Source organism: Somniosus microcephalus, chromosome 15 (genome assembly GCF_052327205.1).
Source record: "Somniosus microcephalus isolate GS21.2 chromosome 15, FLI_Smic_1.0, whole genome shotgun sequence".
NCBI lineage: Eukaryota > Metazoa > Chordata > Chondrichthyes > Squaliformes > Somniosidae > Somniosus > Somniosus microcephalus.
The window spans coordinates 55,489,377-55,510,804 of NC_141001.1; the positions used below are offsets into that span (position 1 = coordinate 55,489,377).

At 42.6% G+C, this 21,428-nt stretch overlaps 1 protein-coding gene across 1 annotated transcript in view; it reads right to left on the reverse strand.

Annotated features, from left to right (window-relative positions):
- Positions 1-956: 956 nt before the first annotated feature.
- The window catches only part of otog (otogelin), a 332,167-nt gene continuing 311,695 nt past the window's right edge, over positions 957-21,428 (reverse strand). The window contains exons 47-48 of the mRNA XM_086008512.1: positions 12,865-12,944; positions 957-1,981 (exon numbers count right to left, since the gene is read on the reverse strand). Of these exons, the coding sequence (XP_085864638.1) occupies positions 1,781-1,981; positions 12,865-12,944 (281 nt within the window). The 3' untranslated portion in view covers positions 957-1,780. The remainder of the gene's footprint in view (positions 1,982-12,864; positions 12,945-21,428) is intronic.

The following is a 21,428-nucleotide window of genomic DNA, read 5'->3' on the forward strand; positions in this document are numbered from 1 at the left end:
CTCCGTATCTGAATTCCTTGACTTAGCGGGGGTCTGGGGCTCGACTGCCACTGCCAGTTGTGGGAAAGCCAGATATCGGCTGACTCCTACGCTAAGCTGGCCCGCAAGTCACGTCAGAAAAGCATCGGCCGCGTCGGGTCATGTCGTGCGCCACTCGGGTTATGTCGTGCGCACGACTTACGCTCCACAAAAAAACTTTCGGTTTTCAGAGGTTTTCAGTATTCAGAAGTGCGGATAAAGGATAGTCTACCTGTACATGCTTTTGTTTTTTAAACCAATCCTGTTCTACTTTCCTTACTACAGGTATTAGGTCCAGTTTACAGTTAGCTGATAGAGACAATGTGCGATACTAATAAAATCAATGCGTTGGTCACATTCATGGTGAAATAGTAGTGAAGTTGAATATGATAATGAACGGAAAGTTACACCGAGTCACACGACAGGCACAGGAGAGGTACCAACAGGAGTAACATTGGGGCTCTTCACTGGAACACGGTTAAAGGGTTTTCAAAATTATGAAAGATTTTAAGGGAGTTAAGATAGTTTTATGGATTAGACATCCTTTATATATTAAAGAAAACACTATACTCTATCGAGCAAATTTAACAACACAGGGCCACGCGTGTAACCAGTGCATATTGGAAAATCACAGACATGCTGATCACAATTGCCTGTCCATTTATTTTGCATCTTTATTTATATAAATGCAAAAGCAAGTCTTTCTTTTAAATAGCATAGACAACAGGGTTCATATCTGTTAGAGAATAGCATACTCTGTGTATATAATTGGAAAGCAACACACTGTATATGTTAGAAAATAATTCCTCAAGTTTAACAGAATGATTTGGGCTAAATATCAGATACACACAAATACAAAGAACGTTTGTTTGGTTTTATTTGTTTTAATGTTTAAATAAAGTGCACAGAAATATACAGCTGATTGTTTGGGTTCTGTATATAAACAAATTTCCCTCCATGTACCAGGTAGCTATGTCAAAACCTATTTTGATTATTTTTCTGCTGCATTAATCTTCTTTAATCAAAGTTTAAACTTATGATATATAATTTCAAAAGAATCATAAACAGTAAAATATTTGAGGTAAAGATCACAGTGACTACCCTAAATTATCAGGAATAAAAATACAACATTCAATATATTTTAATAAACCCATTGGTATGACTAAGCAACAGTTCTGTACAAAACAGGTTCCTTATGACATAGATAGATGCCTGCATTTTCATTAAAAAAGGGTTTTATTAAAAAAAAATGATGTGGTTATGATTTGTGAAAGGCTATTTTTGTAAAATATATTTGTGTGAAGTTTGTGCTCATCTAGGTGAGGGATGTTAGTGCCAGAGAATGGAACACTTTCCATTTGGGCACATTGTGCCAGCATAAAACACCTCAGGCTGGGTAGACTATTTTTAGTTCACTTGCAGAGAAGCAAGTTTATAAAGTCAGGGACAATTGGAGGAATGGTAACCTGCACAAGTTAGGTTCCAAATAGCTGGATTTCTTTGGCAAGCTTAAGCGAGTAAAAGATACAGCTTTCTTTTGTCAATGGGCTGTTCCAGATAGTTATGAAGAGAATGGTGAAGGGGTGAAATAAAGAATCCTCAGAAAAGGCAGTAAAACTAAAATAAAAATTAAGATGCCTAAATATAAATTGGGATTAATTGGAGTAGTTTGCATGTGGCACCAAACTACAGATCTTCACAAACCTTTGTTTGAATCACAGGTAATACAGGTTTTTTTTTGTTCATTTTTGCCCATCAGTCTCTAGGACCACTGGCAGGAACAGTCTGTGGGTTCTTGGATGGGGTAATTGACCCAGGTAGAGTTGCTGCTACAGTAAAGCTGCACCGTGCGTTTCTGCAGCCCAATTTCCCTGCAGCACTTACAGAATCTGGCATGTGTGTTAATGCTGTAATTGTAAATACTAGCTGAGGGGCACTTTCCATCGCATGAGACTATATTTACCTGGAAAACAGAAGATAACAAAGTGTTAATTTTATGCAATACAGACAAATGATTTATGATAATTTCCCCTTTCCCTTCCAATTATCTCCTTTTTCTGAAAATGCTCATTTCTGCTGAAGTATGGATCCACAGGCATCAGCCACCCTGGTACCTCATCCAAGTGTACATTCTTCTTGTGCGATCCTTGATGGTGTTTGGAGTGTAATCACAACATTTGACAGTGGAGCAGAGATCTCTGGATAGTTATCAAGTGTTTACTCCTGTAACCACCCACCACCCCACATATTTAGCCTGAGACCACCAAAGCCAATTACAGCTTCTCTTTGCTATTCTAGTATTCAGCTAATATAGACCCACAACTGATCCTGAAATGTGTCCTGTCGTGTCACAGTTCCACAATTGGGCATAGCCCTTACCAATTGAGACACTATAATGTAATAGTTAAAGGAGCACCGTCATCAGGGCCAAGCGTCCTGCAGGATACTTTTCCAGGTTTGTAATCATGGTATACACAGCAATGTCATTGTTGTGTGGTGATTTCATGACATACCTTTGGACTGAATGTTAAATTTTAAAATCTGACATTAGTTCCCATCATATTAAGAATTTAAACCCTTCTATTTGAGCTTTAATAAATTCGCACTGGACAGCAATTTTCAAAAATGATAGAAAATCTGCCCCAGCCAGCCATGTAATTTGATAAATATCTCCACAAGTGAAGTCAGTATTATGGTAATTTCGTGAGTAAAGATATTTGGCATGTAATACTTGCATAGTACCTAAAACATATAAACTTTGAGGAAGATTTGAATTGAAAGCAATTATATATTTGATATTTTCATAGACCAGGAATATCAGTTGAGCCCGTGTTACATTGCCAGGCCAGTGGAAATATCAACCCGTTGATGTGATAAATGTAATCAACAGATCAGGGACAATAGTTTACAAAAAGTACATCATGAATAGTACTGGTTGATAGCTAGGGAGGTGATGAGTCTGATATCTGAATCAGGTAGGCAGAAAGATTTGGAGTTGCAGAACATCAAGAACCAGGCTGCTTGGCAGAGAACTTGGATTCTGGTGAATGTCCCACCCTCACACTGCCACCTCTGGAGTCCCTCAAGGATCTACCCTTGGCACCCTCCTCTTCTTCATCTACTTTTTTTTTCCTGTAAAGCTCCAATTGCTGATGTATATTCTATTCATACAGTAAACAATGATGCTTTACAGGTTTGGTAATTATTTTATGTTGCTTTCTGTTTTGAATGTGGAGTGATACATATGCTGATGCATGTTCTACATCATCACCTTTGTGATGTGATTGACAGCAGCAGCTTTTTTTCCACAATGTTCTGCAGCTATGTGGGACACAAATGCAACATTAAAAAAAGAGTTTTGTCAGTGGCTTGTGGGAATTGTACGTGACCATTGAGGACTCAACATCTACTGCACCAATTATGATCATTTTATTTCCGTTCCCTATGCTTATTTATTTTTCTTCACTTCTGCACCAAAATATAATTCCCTACTCAACAGTGGCCAGATTGCTGCCCCTGTTGTTCATGTGCTGATCACCAGGAGGTGCACAGGAGCAGGCCTTGAAAACGGCTCTCAACTTTTCTTCATTCCCACGGAGATGCCTGGTTTTTCTGTTGGTGGCTTGACTGTAACTAAAAACTTGGCATACCAGGAACTGTATGCACCGGTACAAGTTAATCTCTAATGTTAGTTTTAGTCGATAAGGTATCACTGCTATGTGGCATTCAGGAAATGAGATTTGTATAACAGACCATGTTCAATGCAATTTTTTTAGCAAAGTTCTAAGTGGAATTTTAGTAATCATCAGGCAAACGTACAATTCTGAGTTTAAGGAACCCAAACTCATTGGTTCACTGAGTGAATCTGTGTGATTACAATTAATACCTTTATTTCCCTGTAGACAGCCCTATATAGCCTTTATTGCTTTAGAGTTTCTTCAGAGAATTTTGTGTGATTTAAAAGGGTATCTTTAAAGCTTTTGGAAAAGCTTTCATGTCTGCCAAATAGTCAATATAGTGATCATGTTACGTTTAGTTGTTCCATTACAAAGGAATCAGGCAGGTTGTGTGTGACATCATTGCAGTGACGGTGAAACATGGCTGTTCTGACTAGTTTCCACTTTGGGATTGTAAAGTCTGTGGGTTGTGCAGTTAATAAATACACAGACTTCAGAAGTAACAAACAAACAGGTCTTTACTATTCGAAGGTCCGGGCGAATCTGCCCCAGCAATCCTGCCACAACACTTATATACTGGTGTGGTCACTATCGGTATTACAGTATACAGAAGCCAAACAAATAGTGCCACACCTAAAGTAGTTCTCTTAAAGGTGAACGGTTACATTCAATAGTTCCCTTAAAGGTAGACGGGTACATACACTACAGGGATGAGGACACTTTACTCTCCCATTTCAAATCTCACAACAGATCAATATCAATTTAAATATTTGGATGTGGACAGTCAGGAGATACTATTTAATATCCTTTGTAATTTTAGGTAGAATTTCAGCCATTATAGGCTGGTGGTAGCTGGCTTGGACAGCACTGGGTGATTCATCCTTGGCTTGGTAATTCAAATCAAAATGGGACCACTTAGTTAATCATAATAATGTAACACTTATAGTACACATATATGAATGCTTTGTAAAGATGTAACCTAAGCCTATGTGTGATTTATAGCTTTAATATGTCGCTGAGTATCAATGAACTGAGCCAAATTGGAATTGTCAGTTCAGAGGTTAAGATTTTGCTCTTTCTTACTCCCTGCCTCATTTTTTTTGATGACCCCAAAGATCAGAACTCTATTTGCATTCTTAGGAAAATAATTTTAGTCTGTGTTGAATGACTGCTTTGCATTTGTTCTTAGTTGAGGTAAAGAATGTTTTAAAAAAAAATCTTTCCTTTTTGTTAAGTATTCTGCCCACGGTAGCTTTGTTCAAATGTAAATGTATGTTTTTACCAAGAAGATGTTCATTATTTAGCAAATTACAAATTGATGCTAATTTGAATTATTCTTCAGAATGGGCAAACATTTAAATAAATAATTCATAATTCTCAACTAATATACATTCCCTTGAAGAATAAAAATTCCACTAGAAAAGTGATACAGCCATGGCTAACTAGAGAAGTTAAGGATAATATTAAATTGAAAGAAGCTTACAATGTTGCCAAAAAGAGTATTAAGTCTAAGGATTGGGAGAGTTTTAAAAATCAGCAAAGGATGACCAAGAAATTGATGAAAAGGGAGAAAATAGAATATGAGAGTAAACTAGCAAGAAATATAACAACAGATTGTAAGAGCTTTTATAGGTATGTAAAAAGGAAGAGATTAGTGAAAGTAAACATGGGTCCCTTAGAGGCAGAGACAGGAGAAATTATAATGGGGAATAAGGAAACGACAGAGATGTTAACCAAATATTTTGTTTCTGTCTTCACAGTAGAGGACACAAAGAACTTAGTGGAAATTGTGGGGAACCAAGGGTCTAATGAGATTGTGGAACTTAAAGAATTAATATTAGTAAAGAAGAAGTACTGGAAAAATTAATGGGACCAAAAGCTGACAAATCCCCTGGACCTGATGACCTATGCCCTAGGGTTTTAAAAGAGGTGGCTGCAGAGATAGCAGATGTATTGGTTTTGATCTTCCAGAATTCCCTAGATTCTAGAACGGTCCCCATGAATTGAAAGCTAGCAAATGTAACCCCGCTGTTCAAGAAAGGAGGGAGAGAGAAAACAGGGAACTATAGACCAGTCAGTCTGACATCAGTGATAGGAAAAATGCCAGATACTATTAACGATGTGGTAACAGGGCACTTGGAAAATCACAATATAAGGCAGAGTCAACATGGTTTTATGAAAGGGAAATCATGTTTGACCAATCTATTAGAGTTTTTTGAGGGTGTAACTAGCAGGGTAGATAAGGGGAAACCAGTGGATGTAGTATATTTGGATTTTCAGATGGCATTCGATAAGGTGCCACATAGGGGGTTCTTACACAAGATTAGGGCTCATGGGATTGGGGATTGGTTAATGGACAGAAAACAGAGAGTAGGAATAAACAGGTCAATTTTGGGATGGCAGGGTATAACTAATAGAGTGCCGTAGGGATTAGTGCTTGGGCCTCAGCTAATTACAATCTAGATCATTGACTTAGATGAAGGGACCGAGTGTAATATATCCAAGTTTGCTAACAATACAAAGCTAGGTGGGAAGTTGAGCTGTGAGGAGGACGGAAAGAGGCTACAAAGTGATATAGACCAGTTAAGTGATTAGGTAAGAAGGTGGCAGATGGAGTATAATGTGGGGAAGTGTGAAATGATTCAGTTTGGTAGGAAGAATGGAAAAGCAGAATATTTTTGGAAGGTGAGAGACTAGTAAATGTTGGCATTCAGAAGAATTTGGAGGTTCTTGTACATGAATCACAGAGAGTTAACATGCAGGAACAGCAAGCAGTTAGGAAGGCAAATGGTATGTTAGCCTTTAGTGCAAGGTAGTTCGAATATAAGAGCAAGAAAGTCTTGCTGCAATTATATAGGGCTTTGGTGAAACCACACCTGGAGTACTGGGCACAGTTTTGGTCTCCTTACCTAAGGAAGGATATACTTGCCTTAGAGGGGGTGCAACAAAGGCTCACTGGATTGATTCCTCGGATGAGAGGGCTGTCCTATGAGGAGAGATTGAATAGAATGGACCTATATTCTCTGGAGTTTAGAAGAATGAGAGGTAATCTCATTGAAACGTATAAAATTCTTAGAGGGCTCGACAGAGTAGATGCTGAGAGGCTGTTTGCCCTGGCTGGTGAGTCTAGAACTAGGGATCATAGACTGAGGATAAGGGGTCGGCCATTTAGGCCTGAGATAAGGTGAAATTTCTTCACTCAGTTGGGTTGTGAACCTTTGTAATTCTCTACCCCAGAGGGCTCTGGATGCTCAGTCGATGAGTATATTCAAGACTGAGATTGAAAGATTTTTGGGCTCTAAGGGAATCGAGGGATATGGGATAGGGCGGGAAGGTGGAGTTTATGCAGAAGTTTAGCATGATCTTATTGAATGGCGGAGCAGGCTCGATGGGCCGTATGGCCTACTCCTGCTCCTATTTCTTATGTTCTTATGATTAGCAGTGTGCTAACTTCCTGAAACAGCTATTGCTATTGAACTGAATCCACCCATTATGCTGTATATTAATTTTACTTAATGTTCATATTACATTTTTGCAAATCATGCACTATAACTGGCCCTTTACAGTCATGAAAGAAAAGGAAACTTTTTTCGATAGCTTGGGCTGGCATTCGAACGAAACTACCTTTGGAAAAGGACTGTGTACAGACCCATATTACCACCTAGCATGACCCAACGCTGTCACCTACTTCCTTATGCCATTGGTTAATTTATTACTGTAGTGTATGTGCTTTAAATCAGAACTACTTTTTACAGCTCCTGTATACTGTAGTACCGGCAATAACCACACCGGTATATAAGCTGTGCGCATGCCTCTGTACTCCAGTCTAGAGATTGCCCTCCTCCAGTAAAGACCTGTTATTTGTTTATGTACAGCATCCGTGTAATTATTTATCCACTGAACCACGGATGTAACAGTGGCGACGAGTGTTGATGCGAATCTGCCTGCAACATTAAACAAAAAAAAATAGTCGAGTCCAGGAACACGGGCGCCGACCGCGAGCAACCGCCCAGCAGTCAGGCAGAGATCCAACTTCACTGGGGAGGCTGTGGAGATCCGGGCTTGGTTCCCCAGCCCCAACGAGCAGTAAGAGACCGACGACAGGTCCAGAGCAGACCATTCCCGAGCAGCGGCGGCTGGAGCCGACCGACGGCAGAGAGAGAGAGCCGGGCAGCGTCGACGGGGTAAGAAAAAGGGTGAAGAGAGCAGGGCGCAGCCGGGGGTTGATCACCGAGCGGCGTTGAGGAAAAATACTGCAAAACCGGAGAGAGAGAGGGTAAGAAACAGCCGGGTTCTAGACTGAGCGGCGTCGACAAATATCAAGAGAAGAACGCGCAGAGCACAGCCAGGGATCACGGGCTGATCAGGATCCGCGGGGTGAAGCAAGGGGAGACGCCATTGAGCCGCGGAGAAGCAGGGAGAGTGCGGGAGACGCCATTGAGCTGCGGAGAAGCAGGGAGAGCGTGGGAGGCGCCATTGAGCCGCGGAGAAGGAAGAGCGTGGGAGATGCCATTTTGCGAAGCTGCACCGGAGAAGACGGGCGAGCGCGGGAAGGAAGGAAAGCGCGGGAGATGCCATTTTGTGCCAGCGGAGAAGAACGGGAAGCGCGGGAGGCGCCATTGGTGATAGTTAACGCACAACCAAGGATGCCGAAGAGTGGCAGTATCTCTACGTTCGACAATGAAGTCGAAGATTGGGCGACATATGTGGAACGTATTGAGGTGTACTGCAGAGCGAATGAAGTGCCAGATGCTAATAAAGCACTGGTTCTGTTAAATTCCATGGGTGCAAAAACTTATGGGTTACTGCAAAATCTAATAACCCCAGAGAAGCCGGTAAATAAGAATTTTGAAAGCATAGTAGAAATCCTACAGGACCACTTAAACCCCACACCACTGCTGATAGCAGAATGATTTAAGTTCCATAAAAGGAACCAACACAAAGACGAAAGCAATGCAGAGTACCTAACGGAACTGCGCAAGCTATCGAAATACTGCCAGTTTGGAGCGGGACTAGCAGACACGTTAAGGGACAAGTTTGTGCGTGGGCTACAAAGTGAAGGAACCCAGAAACGGCTTCTATCAGAAAAGGACCTTACGCTGGACAAAGCTTTCAGTATGGCAGTATCACATGAAGCAGCCGCAAGGGGCGCTGCAGAGATACAACGGAGACCGCAAGAATATGGCACCAACGAAATGACCTAAGGAACAGGGAAGTGCTATCGCTGCGGCAGAACAACACATGACCAGAAAGATTGTTGGTTCAAGGACCAAGTGTGCAGACAGTGTGGGAAAGCAGGACACATAGCAAGAGTCTGCAGGTCTGGGAAGAAAACCAACAGTAAGAAATCTCCACAGGAGAAGTACAAAAAGGTACACCAGGTGATGGACAGTGGTTCAGACGAACAGGAAAGTGACACAGACTCCGGAAGCAAGGAGCTGGGTTGTCTGAAACTACATAATGTAACCGAAATGGAGGATCACCAGACTATCTGGGTTACACTCAAGATAGACGGAGTCCAAGTGGAAATGGAATTGGACACAGGGTCAGCTCTAACAGTCATAAATCAAAGAGACTACAAGCGGCTATTTTCACACATACCCTTGAAAGCTACAGAGATTGTCTTGAAGACGTATACGGGGCAAAAAGTCTACCCCAAAGGAAAAATAAGGGTGAAAGTGACATATAAAGGTCAGGAAATACCTAAAATGGATATATATGTATTGCCAAATGGAGGACCACCACTGCTAGGACATGAATGGATCTGGAAGATACATTTAGATTGGCATTCCATACAGGCACTGAAGGTGGAGGCCAAAAAGGATGACGACGTCACACCTGGATGACTGTCAAAAATGCTAACTGACGCAAAAGAAGTGTTCCAGGAGGGACTAGGAACACTAAAAGGAATAACAGCAACAATTAAAATAGAGGATAATGCAAGCCCAAAGTTTCTGAAGGCCAGACCAGTGCCTTATGCGATCAGACCAGCGGTTGAAGCAGAGCTGGAAGGGTTGGAACGTTCAGGAGTACTGTCCAAAGTGGACTGGAGCGAGTGGGCTACACCCATCGTCCCTGTAATGAAGAGGTCATTGAGTAATACGCCTGGGGAACCAAAGAAGTTCCGCATCTGTGGGGATTTTAAGGTGACAGTGAACCCAGTCCTTCACACGGTGCAATATCCGCTTCCACGAATTGAGGATATTTTTGCCTTGCTATCTGGTGGTAAACGCTTCACAAAAATTGATCTAGCCCAGGCGTACTTGCAAATGGAGGTAGAAGAAGCTTCAAAACATTACCTTACGATCAACACCCATAAAGGTCTCCATCAATACAACCGGCTGGTGTTTGGAGTAGCCTCGGCTCTGGCTATCTGGCAAAGGGCGATGGATCAGGTCCTGCAAGGGATTCCAGGGACCCAGTGTTATTTGGACGACATCTTGGTCACGGGCGAAAATGACGGTGATCACCTCGCTAACTTGGAGAAGGTGCTCGCCAGATTAAAGGAATATGGGCTACGAGCTAATCGCCACAAGTGCGAGTTTTTCCAGAAACAGATCTCGTATTGCGGTCACGTCATCGATGAAGAGGGGTTACATAAGTCCCCTGACAAGATAGAGGCAGTAGTCAAGGCTCCAGCACCGGAAAATGTGTCACAACTGAGGTCGTTCCTCGGGCTGGTAAACTATTACCACAAGTTCTTACCAAATTTGCCTACGGTATTACACCCGCTGAACACCCTACTGCAAACAGGGGTACCATGGAAGTGGGATGACTAACGTAGACGAGCTTTCCAGAAGTGTAAAGAATTGATCACATCAAAAGAGGTGTTGGCCCATTTCAACCCAGCACTACCAATTCGTTTGGCATGTGATGCATCACCCTACGGCATTGGAGCGGTGTTGTCGCACAAATTCCCGGACGGTTTGGAGAGGCCAGTAGCCTTTGCGTCTCGGTCACTAACCTCAGCCGAGTGCAACTACGCCCAGATTGACAGGGAGGCCCTCAGCCTAGTATGGGGAGTAAAAAAATTCAACCACTATCTGCATGGACAGAAGTTCACCTTGCTGACTGACCACCAACCACTTGTCTCCATCTTTAATCCTAAGAAGGGCATGCCAGTAATGACTGCACAGCGGTTACAAAGATGGTCCCTGTTTCTAGGGGCGAATCAATATGAAATAGAATATAAAGGCACGAGACAGCATGGGAATGCTGATGGGCTATCGCGCCTGCCACTGCCTACTGTGGAGGAAGCACCAGCAGTGGACCCTATCGAGATATTTTATTCATCGATAATTGAACGATTGCCAGTAACAAAGGCGGACATAGAGAAGGAGGCCCGCAATGATCCGACGCTGTCACGGGTATATGAATTGACGGTGAGGGGATGGCCAACACATGGCGACTCACTGTTGCCAGCATTCTCATCCAGAAGAGAACAGCTGTCAGTATGTCAGGGGACAGTGGATCCAGAGTGGTGATTCCACCCAGGTTAAGGGAGAGAGTGCTAAATGAGCTACATGAAGGTCATCTGGGGGGAGTGAAAATGAAAAGCCTAGCTAGGGCTTATGTGTGGTGGCCGGGAATCGATCAACAAATCGAAGACCTAACTAAGAGCTGCTTAGGATGCCAGAAGGTCCAAAATGCACCACCACATGCCCCTCTACACCCATGGGAGTGGCCCTCCTCTCCATGGCAACGGGTGCACATTGATTTCGCTGGTCCATTCATGGACTCAATGTTCTTAATAGCAGTGGATGCTCATTCAAAGTGGCCTGAGGTGATAAAGATGTCTATAACCACTGCAGAAAAAATGATTGCAGTCCTACGGACCATATTTGCCAGAAACGGGTTGCCAGAGCAGATCTGCTCTGATAATGGACCACAGTTTGTGTCCGATGAGTTCCAAAAATTCATGAAAAGGAATGGGGTAAGGCCTTACACATCCGCCCCGTATCATCCAGCCACCAATGGATTGGCTGAGAGGTTCGTACAAACCTTTAAGAAGGCGATAAAGGCCATGTGCGATGAGGAAATTCCACTACAGCATAAGATGGACAATTTCTTATTAGCCTACCGAAACGCGACACATGCAGTTACCAACCAGACCCCGGCCATGATGTTCTTTAACCGAAGGTTGAGATCTCGTCTGGACTTGCTCAGACCAAATGTGCGAAGAAATGTTGAGGACAAACAATTCCAGCACATCAACGAGAAGCTGACAAGGAGCTTCAGTGTAGGGCAACCAGTCTTGGCCCGGGACTATCGAACAGAGAAGTGGCAACCCGGAACAATATGTACAAGGCAGGGGCCATTAATGTACACAGTGGATGTCGGGGAGAACATTGTGAGACGCCACGTCGATCAGATCTTAGCATCACAGGAATGCGTCAACCCCATGTCTCGAGTACCTGGTGATGAACCCGACATACCGGTAGTATCTACTTCAGACCCAGTAGCAGTGGAACTCGATGAACTACCCGATGAAAGGGGGTCAGAATCGCCTCTGCACCAAGAACAAGAACCTCTGGAAAGGCGCTATCCCGAAAGGGTCAGGAAGCCGCCCCAAAGACTGAATCTATAAATGGACTTTTGTTATTGAATGTACATGTAAAAATGTAATTGCTATTTGAATATTAAGGGGGTATTATTAATCTAAAAAGGGAGGAATTGTAGTGTATGTGCTTTAAGTCAGAACTACTTTTTACAGCTCCTGTATACTGTAGTACCGGCAGTAACCACACCGGTATATAAGCTGTGCGCATGCCTCTGTACTCCAGTCTAGAGATTGCCCTCCTCCAGTAAAGACCTGTTATTTGTTTATGTACAGCATCCGTGTAATTATTTATCCACTGAACCACGGATCTAACAATTACCTTGTTTTTCCAAATGGTACGAGCTGCTTTGTTCAAGGTTACAAAATGTAACTGCACAAACAGAATTTTCCATACTTTGTTTTTCAGAACATCCATGCACATCTCTGGGATGTTATGCTTTGGAACCGTACAGATTATCCCAAATGTTAGTGGAATCCTACAGTGCCTGCATTTTACTAAGTGTATCTTAAACTGTAGCGTGAGGTTAATAAGAAAATGGTATTTAGTGGGGAGGAGAATTTGGCTCGGGTATAAGAAGCATGTTTTCTTTTATTTCAATTGTTACTTACAGGTCTGTTACTTCTGCAATCATTCTTTCGTATGGTCATCCTCACGACCACCTTCTGACATGACTTCACATCCTCTTTACCTGTACAGAATCATTACCATAGAAACATTTCAGTGTACATTTTAATGTCTTTCAGTTTGAGGTGAACAGAGTTCAATTTTTAAAAAACGTTAATACTCTTAAATACTCAATTCTTCTTTCTGTTAAAGTGTAAAATTGTTTGAAGGGTTTGGATCTTTTATATATGGTTGCAATTAAATGCTTGATTAGCTGTTTATATCATTCATTGCTTGTAGAAGTTCCTTATTGTTTTCTTTCAAACAACTTAAAGCAGCATTAAACACTGGAAACAAGGCTATCCTTTTCATTACACTACAGGGATCCCACCCAACCACGGGTTTGCCATACGCGGATTTCACATATACGCGGTTTCCACTCTGCGACAATTTTTGTCAACCGCGGCCATGAAATTCACGTATCCGCGGTTTTTCATTTAGGACTAAGCTATTTATATTCTTTTTACATGTCTTTATAGTGAATTTGCCAACCACGGTTTTACTAACCGCGGGGGATTTCAGGGACGGATCCCCCACAGTTGGGGAGGGATTCCTGTATTTACTTTACTAAAGGAGTTATGTTATTTGTATCTGACAACACTGGGTGACAAGTGATGTCCTCAGGAACTGATAATGGGGTCACAGCTTTTCACTCTACATTTAGTGACCCGGATTTGGGAATAGAGGGGAATATCTCTAATTTTGTAGATGATATTAAGCTAGGAGGTATAGTGAATTATGAAAACGCCTAGAAAATTGCAAAAGAGCATAGATTGAGTGAATGGGTCTGTTAATAGAAGATGCAGTTCAATATAATAAAATGTGAGGTAGTAAATCTTGGATGTAAGAATGGCGGATGGGAATTATAGTCAATGTTGAAGCACTAGGGTGGAATGGGGGCGGTCAGTGGGGGTGGGAGGGGAATAGATGAACAAAGGGATTTAAGGGCACCAGGACTATACATCATTAAAAGCTAGCTCACAGGTACAAAGAGGGACCAAAAAGGCTAATGGGATGCTAGGCTTTACCACAGGATGTATAGAATATAAATGTAAGGAAATAATACTGTAATTATACGGCATGCTTGTTAGACCAAATTCGTAATATTGCATTCAATTGCAGGCACCTGACTTTAGGAAAGATACGCCAGCCTTGGGACGAGTTTACTAATGATTCACCAGGATGGTATCTGTAAGGAAGAGTTTTGGTAAAACTATAGATTAGGAAGTTGTCTGATTCAAATATTGAAGGAATTTGACAAGTATGGGGATCTAGAACATGATCTTAAAATTAGAACCACACTGGTTAAAAAAAAAATCTTGGAAATAATTTCTTCATATAAAGGTTGCAAGAATGTGAAATGTTCTGTTCTAGACGGCCATGGATGCAGAATCAATTACATAGATACATAGATACATAGAAGATAGGAGCAGGGGTAGGTCATTCGGCCCCTCGAGCCTGCTCCGCCATTCAATGAGATCATGGCTGATCATCCAAATTCAGTACCCTGTCCCTGCTTTCTCCCCACATCCCTTGATCCCTTTAGCCTTAAGAAATATATCTAACTCCTTCTTGAATATATTTAATGAATTGGCCTCAACTGCCTTCTGTGGTAGAGAATTCCACAGGTTCACCACTCTCTGGGTGAAGAAATTCCTCCTCATCTCTGTCCTAAATGGCTTACCCCATATCCTTAGACTGTGACCCCTGATTCTGGACTCCCCCGCCATCGGGAACATCCCTCCTGCAATTAGTCTGTCTAGTCCTGTTAGAATTTTATAAGTTTCAATGAGATCATCTCTCATTCTTCTAAACTCCAGCGAGTATAAGCCCAGTTGACCCAATCTCTCCTCATACGTCATTCCTGCCATCCCAGGTATCAATCTAGTGAATCTTCGCTGCACTCCCTCCATGGCAAGAACATCCTTCCTCAGATAAGGTGACCAAAACTGCACACAATACTCAAGATATGGTCTCACCAAGGCCCTGTACAACTGCAGCAAGACATCCTTGTTCCTGTACTTGAACCCTCTCGCTACAAAGGCCAACATACCATTTGCCTTCTTAACCATCTGCTGCACCTGCATGCTTACCTTCAGTGACTGGTGCACAAGGACACCCAAGTCTCGTTGCACTTCCCCTTTTCCCAATCTATTGCCATTCAGATAATAATCTGCCTTCCTGTTTTTGCCACCAAAGTGGATAACCTCGCATTTATCCACATTACACTGCATCTGCCATATCACCCAACCTGTCCAAATCATACTGGAGTTTCTCGGCATCCTCCTCACAGCACACACACCCACCCAGCTTTGTGTCGTCTGCAAACTTGGAGATATTACATCTAGTTCCCTCGTCTAGATCATTAATATATATTGTGAACAGCTGGGGTCCTAGGACCGATCCCTGCGGTACCCCACTAGTCACTGCCTGCCACTCGGAAAAAGACCCATTTATTCCAACTCTTTGCTTCCTGTCTGCCAACCAGTTCTCTATCCAGGTCAGTACCTTGCCCCCAAACCCATGTGCCTTAACTTTACACGCTAACCTCCTTTGCGGGATCTTATCGAAAGCCTTCTGAAATTCCAAATACAGCACATCCACTGGTTCTCCCTTATCTATTCTACCAGTTACATCCTCAAAAAATTCCAGTAGATTAGTCAAGCACGATTTACCTTTTGTAAATCCATGTTGACTTTGTCCGATCCTGTCACTGTTTTCCAAGTGCTCTGCTATTACATCTTTTATAATGGACTCTAGCATTTTCCCCACTAACGATGTCAGGCTTACCGGTCTGTATTTCCCCATTTTCTCTCTACCACCTTTTTTGAATAGTGGGGTAACATTAGCTACCCTCCAATCCATGGGAACTGTTCCAGAATCTATAGAATTTTGGAAGATAACCAGCAATGCATCTACTATTTCTAGGGCCACTTCCTTAAGTACCCTAGGATGTAGGTTATCAGGCCCTGGGGATTTATCTGCCTTCAATCCCATCAATTTCCCTAACACCATTTCCCTACAAATACTGATTTCTTTCAGTTCCTCCCTCTCATTAGACCCTATGTTCCCCGACATCTCTGGGAGGTTATTTGTGTCCTCCTTTGTGAAGACAGAACCAAAGTATGTATTTAATTGGCCTGTCATTTCTTTGTTCCCCATTATAAATTCCCCTGATTCTCACTGCAAGTGACCTATGCTTGACTTCACCAATCTTTTTCTCTTCACATATCTATAGAAGCTTTTACAGTCAGTTTTTATGTTCCCTGAAAGCTTACTCTCATACTCTATTTTCCCCCTCTTAATTAATCCATTTGTCCTCCTTTGTTGAATCCTAAACTGCTCCCAATCCTCAGGTTTACTGCTTATTCTGGCCAATTTATATGTCCTCTCCTTGGATCTTATGCTATCCCTAATTTCCCTTGTTAGCCATGGTTGATTCACCTTTTTTGTTTTATTTTTATGCCAAGCAGGGATGAACAAATTCTGTAGTTCATCCATGCGATCTTTAAATGTTTGCCATTGCCTATCCACCATCAAGTCTTTGTGCAACATTCCCCAATCAATCCTACCCAACTTGTGCCTCATACCATCATGGTTTCCTTTAATTAAATTCAGGACCCTAGTCTCTTAGTCAAATACTTCACTCTCCATCTTAATGAAGAATTCTATCATATTATGATCGCTCCGCCCCAAGGGGCCTCGCACAGCAAGATTGCTAATTAATCCTTTCTCATTACATAATACCCAGTCTAAGATGGCCTGATCTCTAGTTGGTTCCTCGACATATTGGTCCAGGAAACCTTCCCGTATACACTCCAGAAACTCCTCCACCACAGTATTGTTACTAATTTGGTTAGCCCAATCTATATGTAGATTAAAGTCACCCATGATAACTGCTGTGCCCTTATTGCACGCTTCTCTAATTTCCCGTTTAATGCCATCCCCAACCTCCGCATTACTGTTTCAAATTAAAATGTTTAAAAGGAAGATACTTAATTGGGATGTAAAGGTATTAAGGGATATGAAGAAAGGGCAGGGAATTAGGACTGAAGAGATGAAGAGCTGCCATGCCTAACAAAGTGGTGCTCATTAGTAAACTCATTAGAGTGGCTGGTCTGCTCCTGCTTTGATGTTCCTGCACAGCTTTGGAAGTTATAGGCTTTGTTTTGGTTGTTTTTACATTTGTGATTCATATAATTATGAACAAATATTAGTAATGTGTGACCCCCGTATTCTGATGGGATTAACATATACGATTGTGTACATCTGATAATTTTTTTTTGGTCAGCTGGGTTTCTGACACGCATCAAAATTTGTTGCCATGTTTCAAATAAAGCTACTGAGAAATCTACAGCCAGCTGTAGGGTTTTCCAAAATGGTGTGCACTCTCTTTTGTCATAAGGATACATCCCACTTACCTTAGTCAAGGAGAGCTTGCCTTGTTCAAATTAGACACTCTGTCTGAAGCCATCAGAGAGATATATATAAGTCAGAGAGACTTTGGTGAAGGCCCGCAATGAACCACCAATTAGGGATAAATCAGGACCCTTGAGCCAGGTCCAGTTCATATTTAAGTTTAGCGCAGCAGACCGACCTGTTTATTTTCTGTCATCTAATGAAGGATAGTTAACTACTGTAAATCTAGAGTGTCCCATTGCTACTGTTGACTTATTCATTTACTGGTTCATAGATCTGTTTGGCAGTTTACAGCCATGGTCCAGAGGAGTGTTTATTCTGCCACCTACTAAAATCTAGAAAGATTACATGAGGGCATGTGATGCAACCAGTAAGCCAAACTACCGCAATGAGGGTTTTCTGCTTGGCCTCTGTGCTTTCTAAAAGTTACCTAGATATTGGGCAGGTAAAGGCATTCTCTGGTTCATGGGGAGTGGCAGCTTACCTGTGGGAGTGAGCTGAGATGCTGAACCCACCAAAAAATATCTGGAGTAAAAATGACAGTGTCATTTTGATTGTCGTCAAGGATGTTGCAACGAATACTGTTACTGGCGTAATGTAATGGACAAGCCAAAGAAAATGTGGAGCTGACCAAGACTATGACAAGTGTCAGTATGAACACAGGTCTAGGATTTTGTTTGGATATTATGGTGAACAGTGGAGTGGGTTTGACTTTAGCACATCAGAGGCAGTTGCAACCGGCTATCTGCCTCCAAATTTAGATAAGCAAACTACGAAATTGATGGATATTAAAATGGAACTCAGACACCAAAAATATAGCTGATAATTGAAAATGTGGATAATGGGAGCAGGGACAGTCAAGCTGTTACAGTAGTAGTTATGAAATGGATCTATTTGTAGAGTTACTCACTGGATCTTGTTTCCTATGATAGTTCATGGATGACATTTAATTTAATTTTGAAAAGGAATACTGTTATTGCTAATAAGGTTTTTCTCATTACTGTTCTGTATTTCTGTTGTCCTAACAACATTTTCTTATAGGAACGTCATCATCATTGGTAACAAAATTTGGAATATATTTTATTTTTGTCACCATTGAGTTTTGGTAATTCCTTAGAATAAGATTTCAGAATGTTATAAGACAACATGCTGTAGATATTGAGAACACAATATCCAATCTGCTGATATAGGACGCTCCATACAGCAAGAGATTTAGTACTTGTGCTGTGTGCATGAAAGTGCTTGGAAATCATACTTCAAAAGTAAAAGTGACTAAGAACTGCAAATGATGATGTTACATGCAAATGATATGAGTATCGTTATGTTGTGTGCTTGTAATTAAATGGATAAAAGTTTGTCATGAAAATTATTACCCCTCAAGCTTCCTCTGGTAAAATGTTATTGTTATCTAATTGCTTGAATTCCCAAACTTATTAGGAAAAAATAATTCTCAAAAAATATTGGTATATCATATGGAAAAAGATTTGATTTCCTTCTGAAGTTAGATTGAATTGAAGCTTTAATTTTGAATGCAAAGGCATATCATATATAAATATAGCTATTTATATTGGGTTTGTAAGTCTGGTTGTCATTCACAAAGATATGGGGATAGCTTTTCAACTTGCCACCTAGGCGTAAAACTAGCATTGATCAGCCACCAGTGTGAAGGAAGAAACCATATTTCAGAAAAATACACCATCCTATGAACAGATTTCTGATTTTATTAATACATGACATACTGGGTTTAAAAATCTAAAGTCTCAATGACACAAGCTGTGCAAACAGGCTTCTGAGATGGGATGGTTTGATAACACAAAAGTTGTAAACACCACAAGCTTTTGAAATGGGATTTGGTTAAAAATACTAAAACAATGGCCCTATTGAAATAGCAGTTTGGTCTGCAACAAGCCTTGCTTCTTCTGCAGACTGCCAACCTTTTGGCCTTTCAAGTGAGAGGGACCTGGAGGCAGAATGACCAGTGAGAGACCTAGGTCTGCTCCCAGGTTTGATGACGTTGCCCTGCAAGCTTTAGTGGAGGGAGCAAGAGCCAATAAAGAGGTGCTCTTCCCTTCTTCAGGGAGGAAGAAGCCTCCCTAGCAGACCAAGGCTGTGTGGATCCAGGTGGCCCAGGAGGTCAACTCTTTGTCGATAACCTGCAGAACCTGGCTTTAGTGCAGGAAAGGTTTCATGACCTTCTGCGCACTGGAAAAGTGAGTATGACTTTCCCATCACCCTCAATCTGATCCCCATTGCCTCTCCTCACCAGCACTCAGCTTTAGCAATCTCTTCCTCCACATCCCACTTGACACTGGCATCCATGCACCCTTACCTATTCCCTCTCTCTATGGTCACATTCACCTAACTATTTGACTATACAGCCCTCACACTCCCTATCACTGTGATGCTATGAAAACAACTTACAGCACACAGGGAGGGCCCTTGGTCTTGCCACCTCACTCCATCTTTGTCTCCTTCTAAGCACCTATGCTATGGATTCTCTACACTCACTCCTTCATTCTCACTCAAACTCCACTTGTCTCCCTCATTGCAGGAAAAGAGAGCTCACAATAAGAGGGAAAGAGTGAGGACAGGAGGAGGGCCACTCTCAGTAGCCCAGCTCACCACCTGGGAGGAGGCAGTCCTGGAGATCGTGGGAGTGGAGGACGATGCGCAAGTGGGGATGGACAGACGGGTGCATCACAGCAAGCTGGTGAGAGAATAGTTTTCCATCTCTCTCACTGACATTGCATGAGTCGCTGATAATGATTCTGAAGCTCTAACAGATGGACTTATGATCATCTGCAATATGCAATGTGCATGTAACCTTGGCATCACATCTCTGACTCTTTCCTTTACTCCCCCACAGGACCATCACAAGCACCCGTCCCCACTAGCCAGGAGGAAGAGCCTGAGCTTCCAGACTCCTCAGAGGAAGCTGCAACCTCTGAGGGCACAGCGTCAGCAGAATTCAGCGCACCCAGCACTAGCACAGACACTGGCACCTTGGAGGGAACATCGCGAGGTAGAGTAGTGTTGTCACTTGGTGTATCACAGCTCACAAGTGAGCATCAGCAGATTGTGCAGACAGGGACAGCAGTGGAGAGTCCTAGTTGGAGGGCGCAGGACTCTCCCAGCTCGGCTCAGCTACATGTCGACCCTCTGCCTCTGGATCCATCCACAAGATCAGTGGTGCTGGAACTCCAGGAATAGATGCAAGAGTCTCTGGCAGGTTTTATCTCCAGGGTCGCTGCGAGTGTGGAGCGAATGGAAGAGTCCATTGCGAACATGAACAGAGCCTTTGTGGAGTCATTGGCGCATGAACGCATCACCATGGAAAGGATAGCAACCTCCATGGAGGTGATAAGTTGCCAGAGTGCAGAAAACATGGTGAGTGTACTGAATAGAATGACATCTCTGGAGGAGCGATGGTCATCTATTGAACAGAGAAACCAGACCTTCATGGAAGTCCTTCTGAGTAGGACTGCCAGTGCAGACACGGGTCCCCATGGCCCCCCTGATTTGCAGCAAGGTGCTCTCAAGCTACTTGCAAGCGCTGAGGTGCACCTGACCCATGAGAGGGATGATGGTGGCAGAGAACGAGGAAGTGGGGGCTCCTCTCCAAGCGCTCACACTTCCATGCCACTGACAAGTCCTCGGTCAGAGCCCCACCAGAGTCCCCACCCAACTGAGATCGGCGTCTCAACCCCTGCACAGCCGCAGGAGCAGCAGACTGTTGGCAAGCCCTCATAGGTTCGCAACTCCAGAGGATGCCCACCAAATGTGTCAAGACAGGAGCAGCAAGAAACTGAGCAAGGTGCCTCCACAACTGCTGAAGTCACAGGGGAAGCACCACGTAGGAGTACGCGTAAGAGAAAGATACTGCACAAATAGTCACAAGGGTAGTCACTTGGGTGAAATTTGATGTTTAATGTTAAAAAGCCATCAGATGGTTACTGTAAATAAAAAATCTGATGGCTACTGCTGCAGTTGCGGCGTGTGTCATTTTACTAATGGGACTTCCACATTGAGGGCTTAGGATTACTTGCAATTGTCAGTATGGTGGTCAAATTGTTAGGAATCCGTTGGTTCT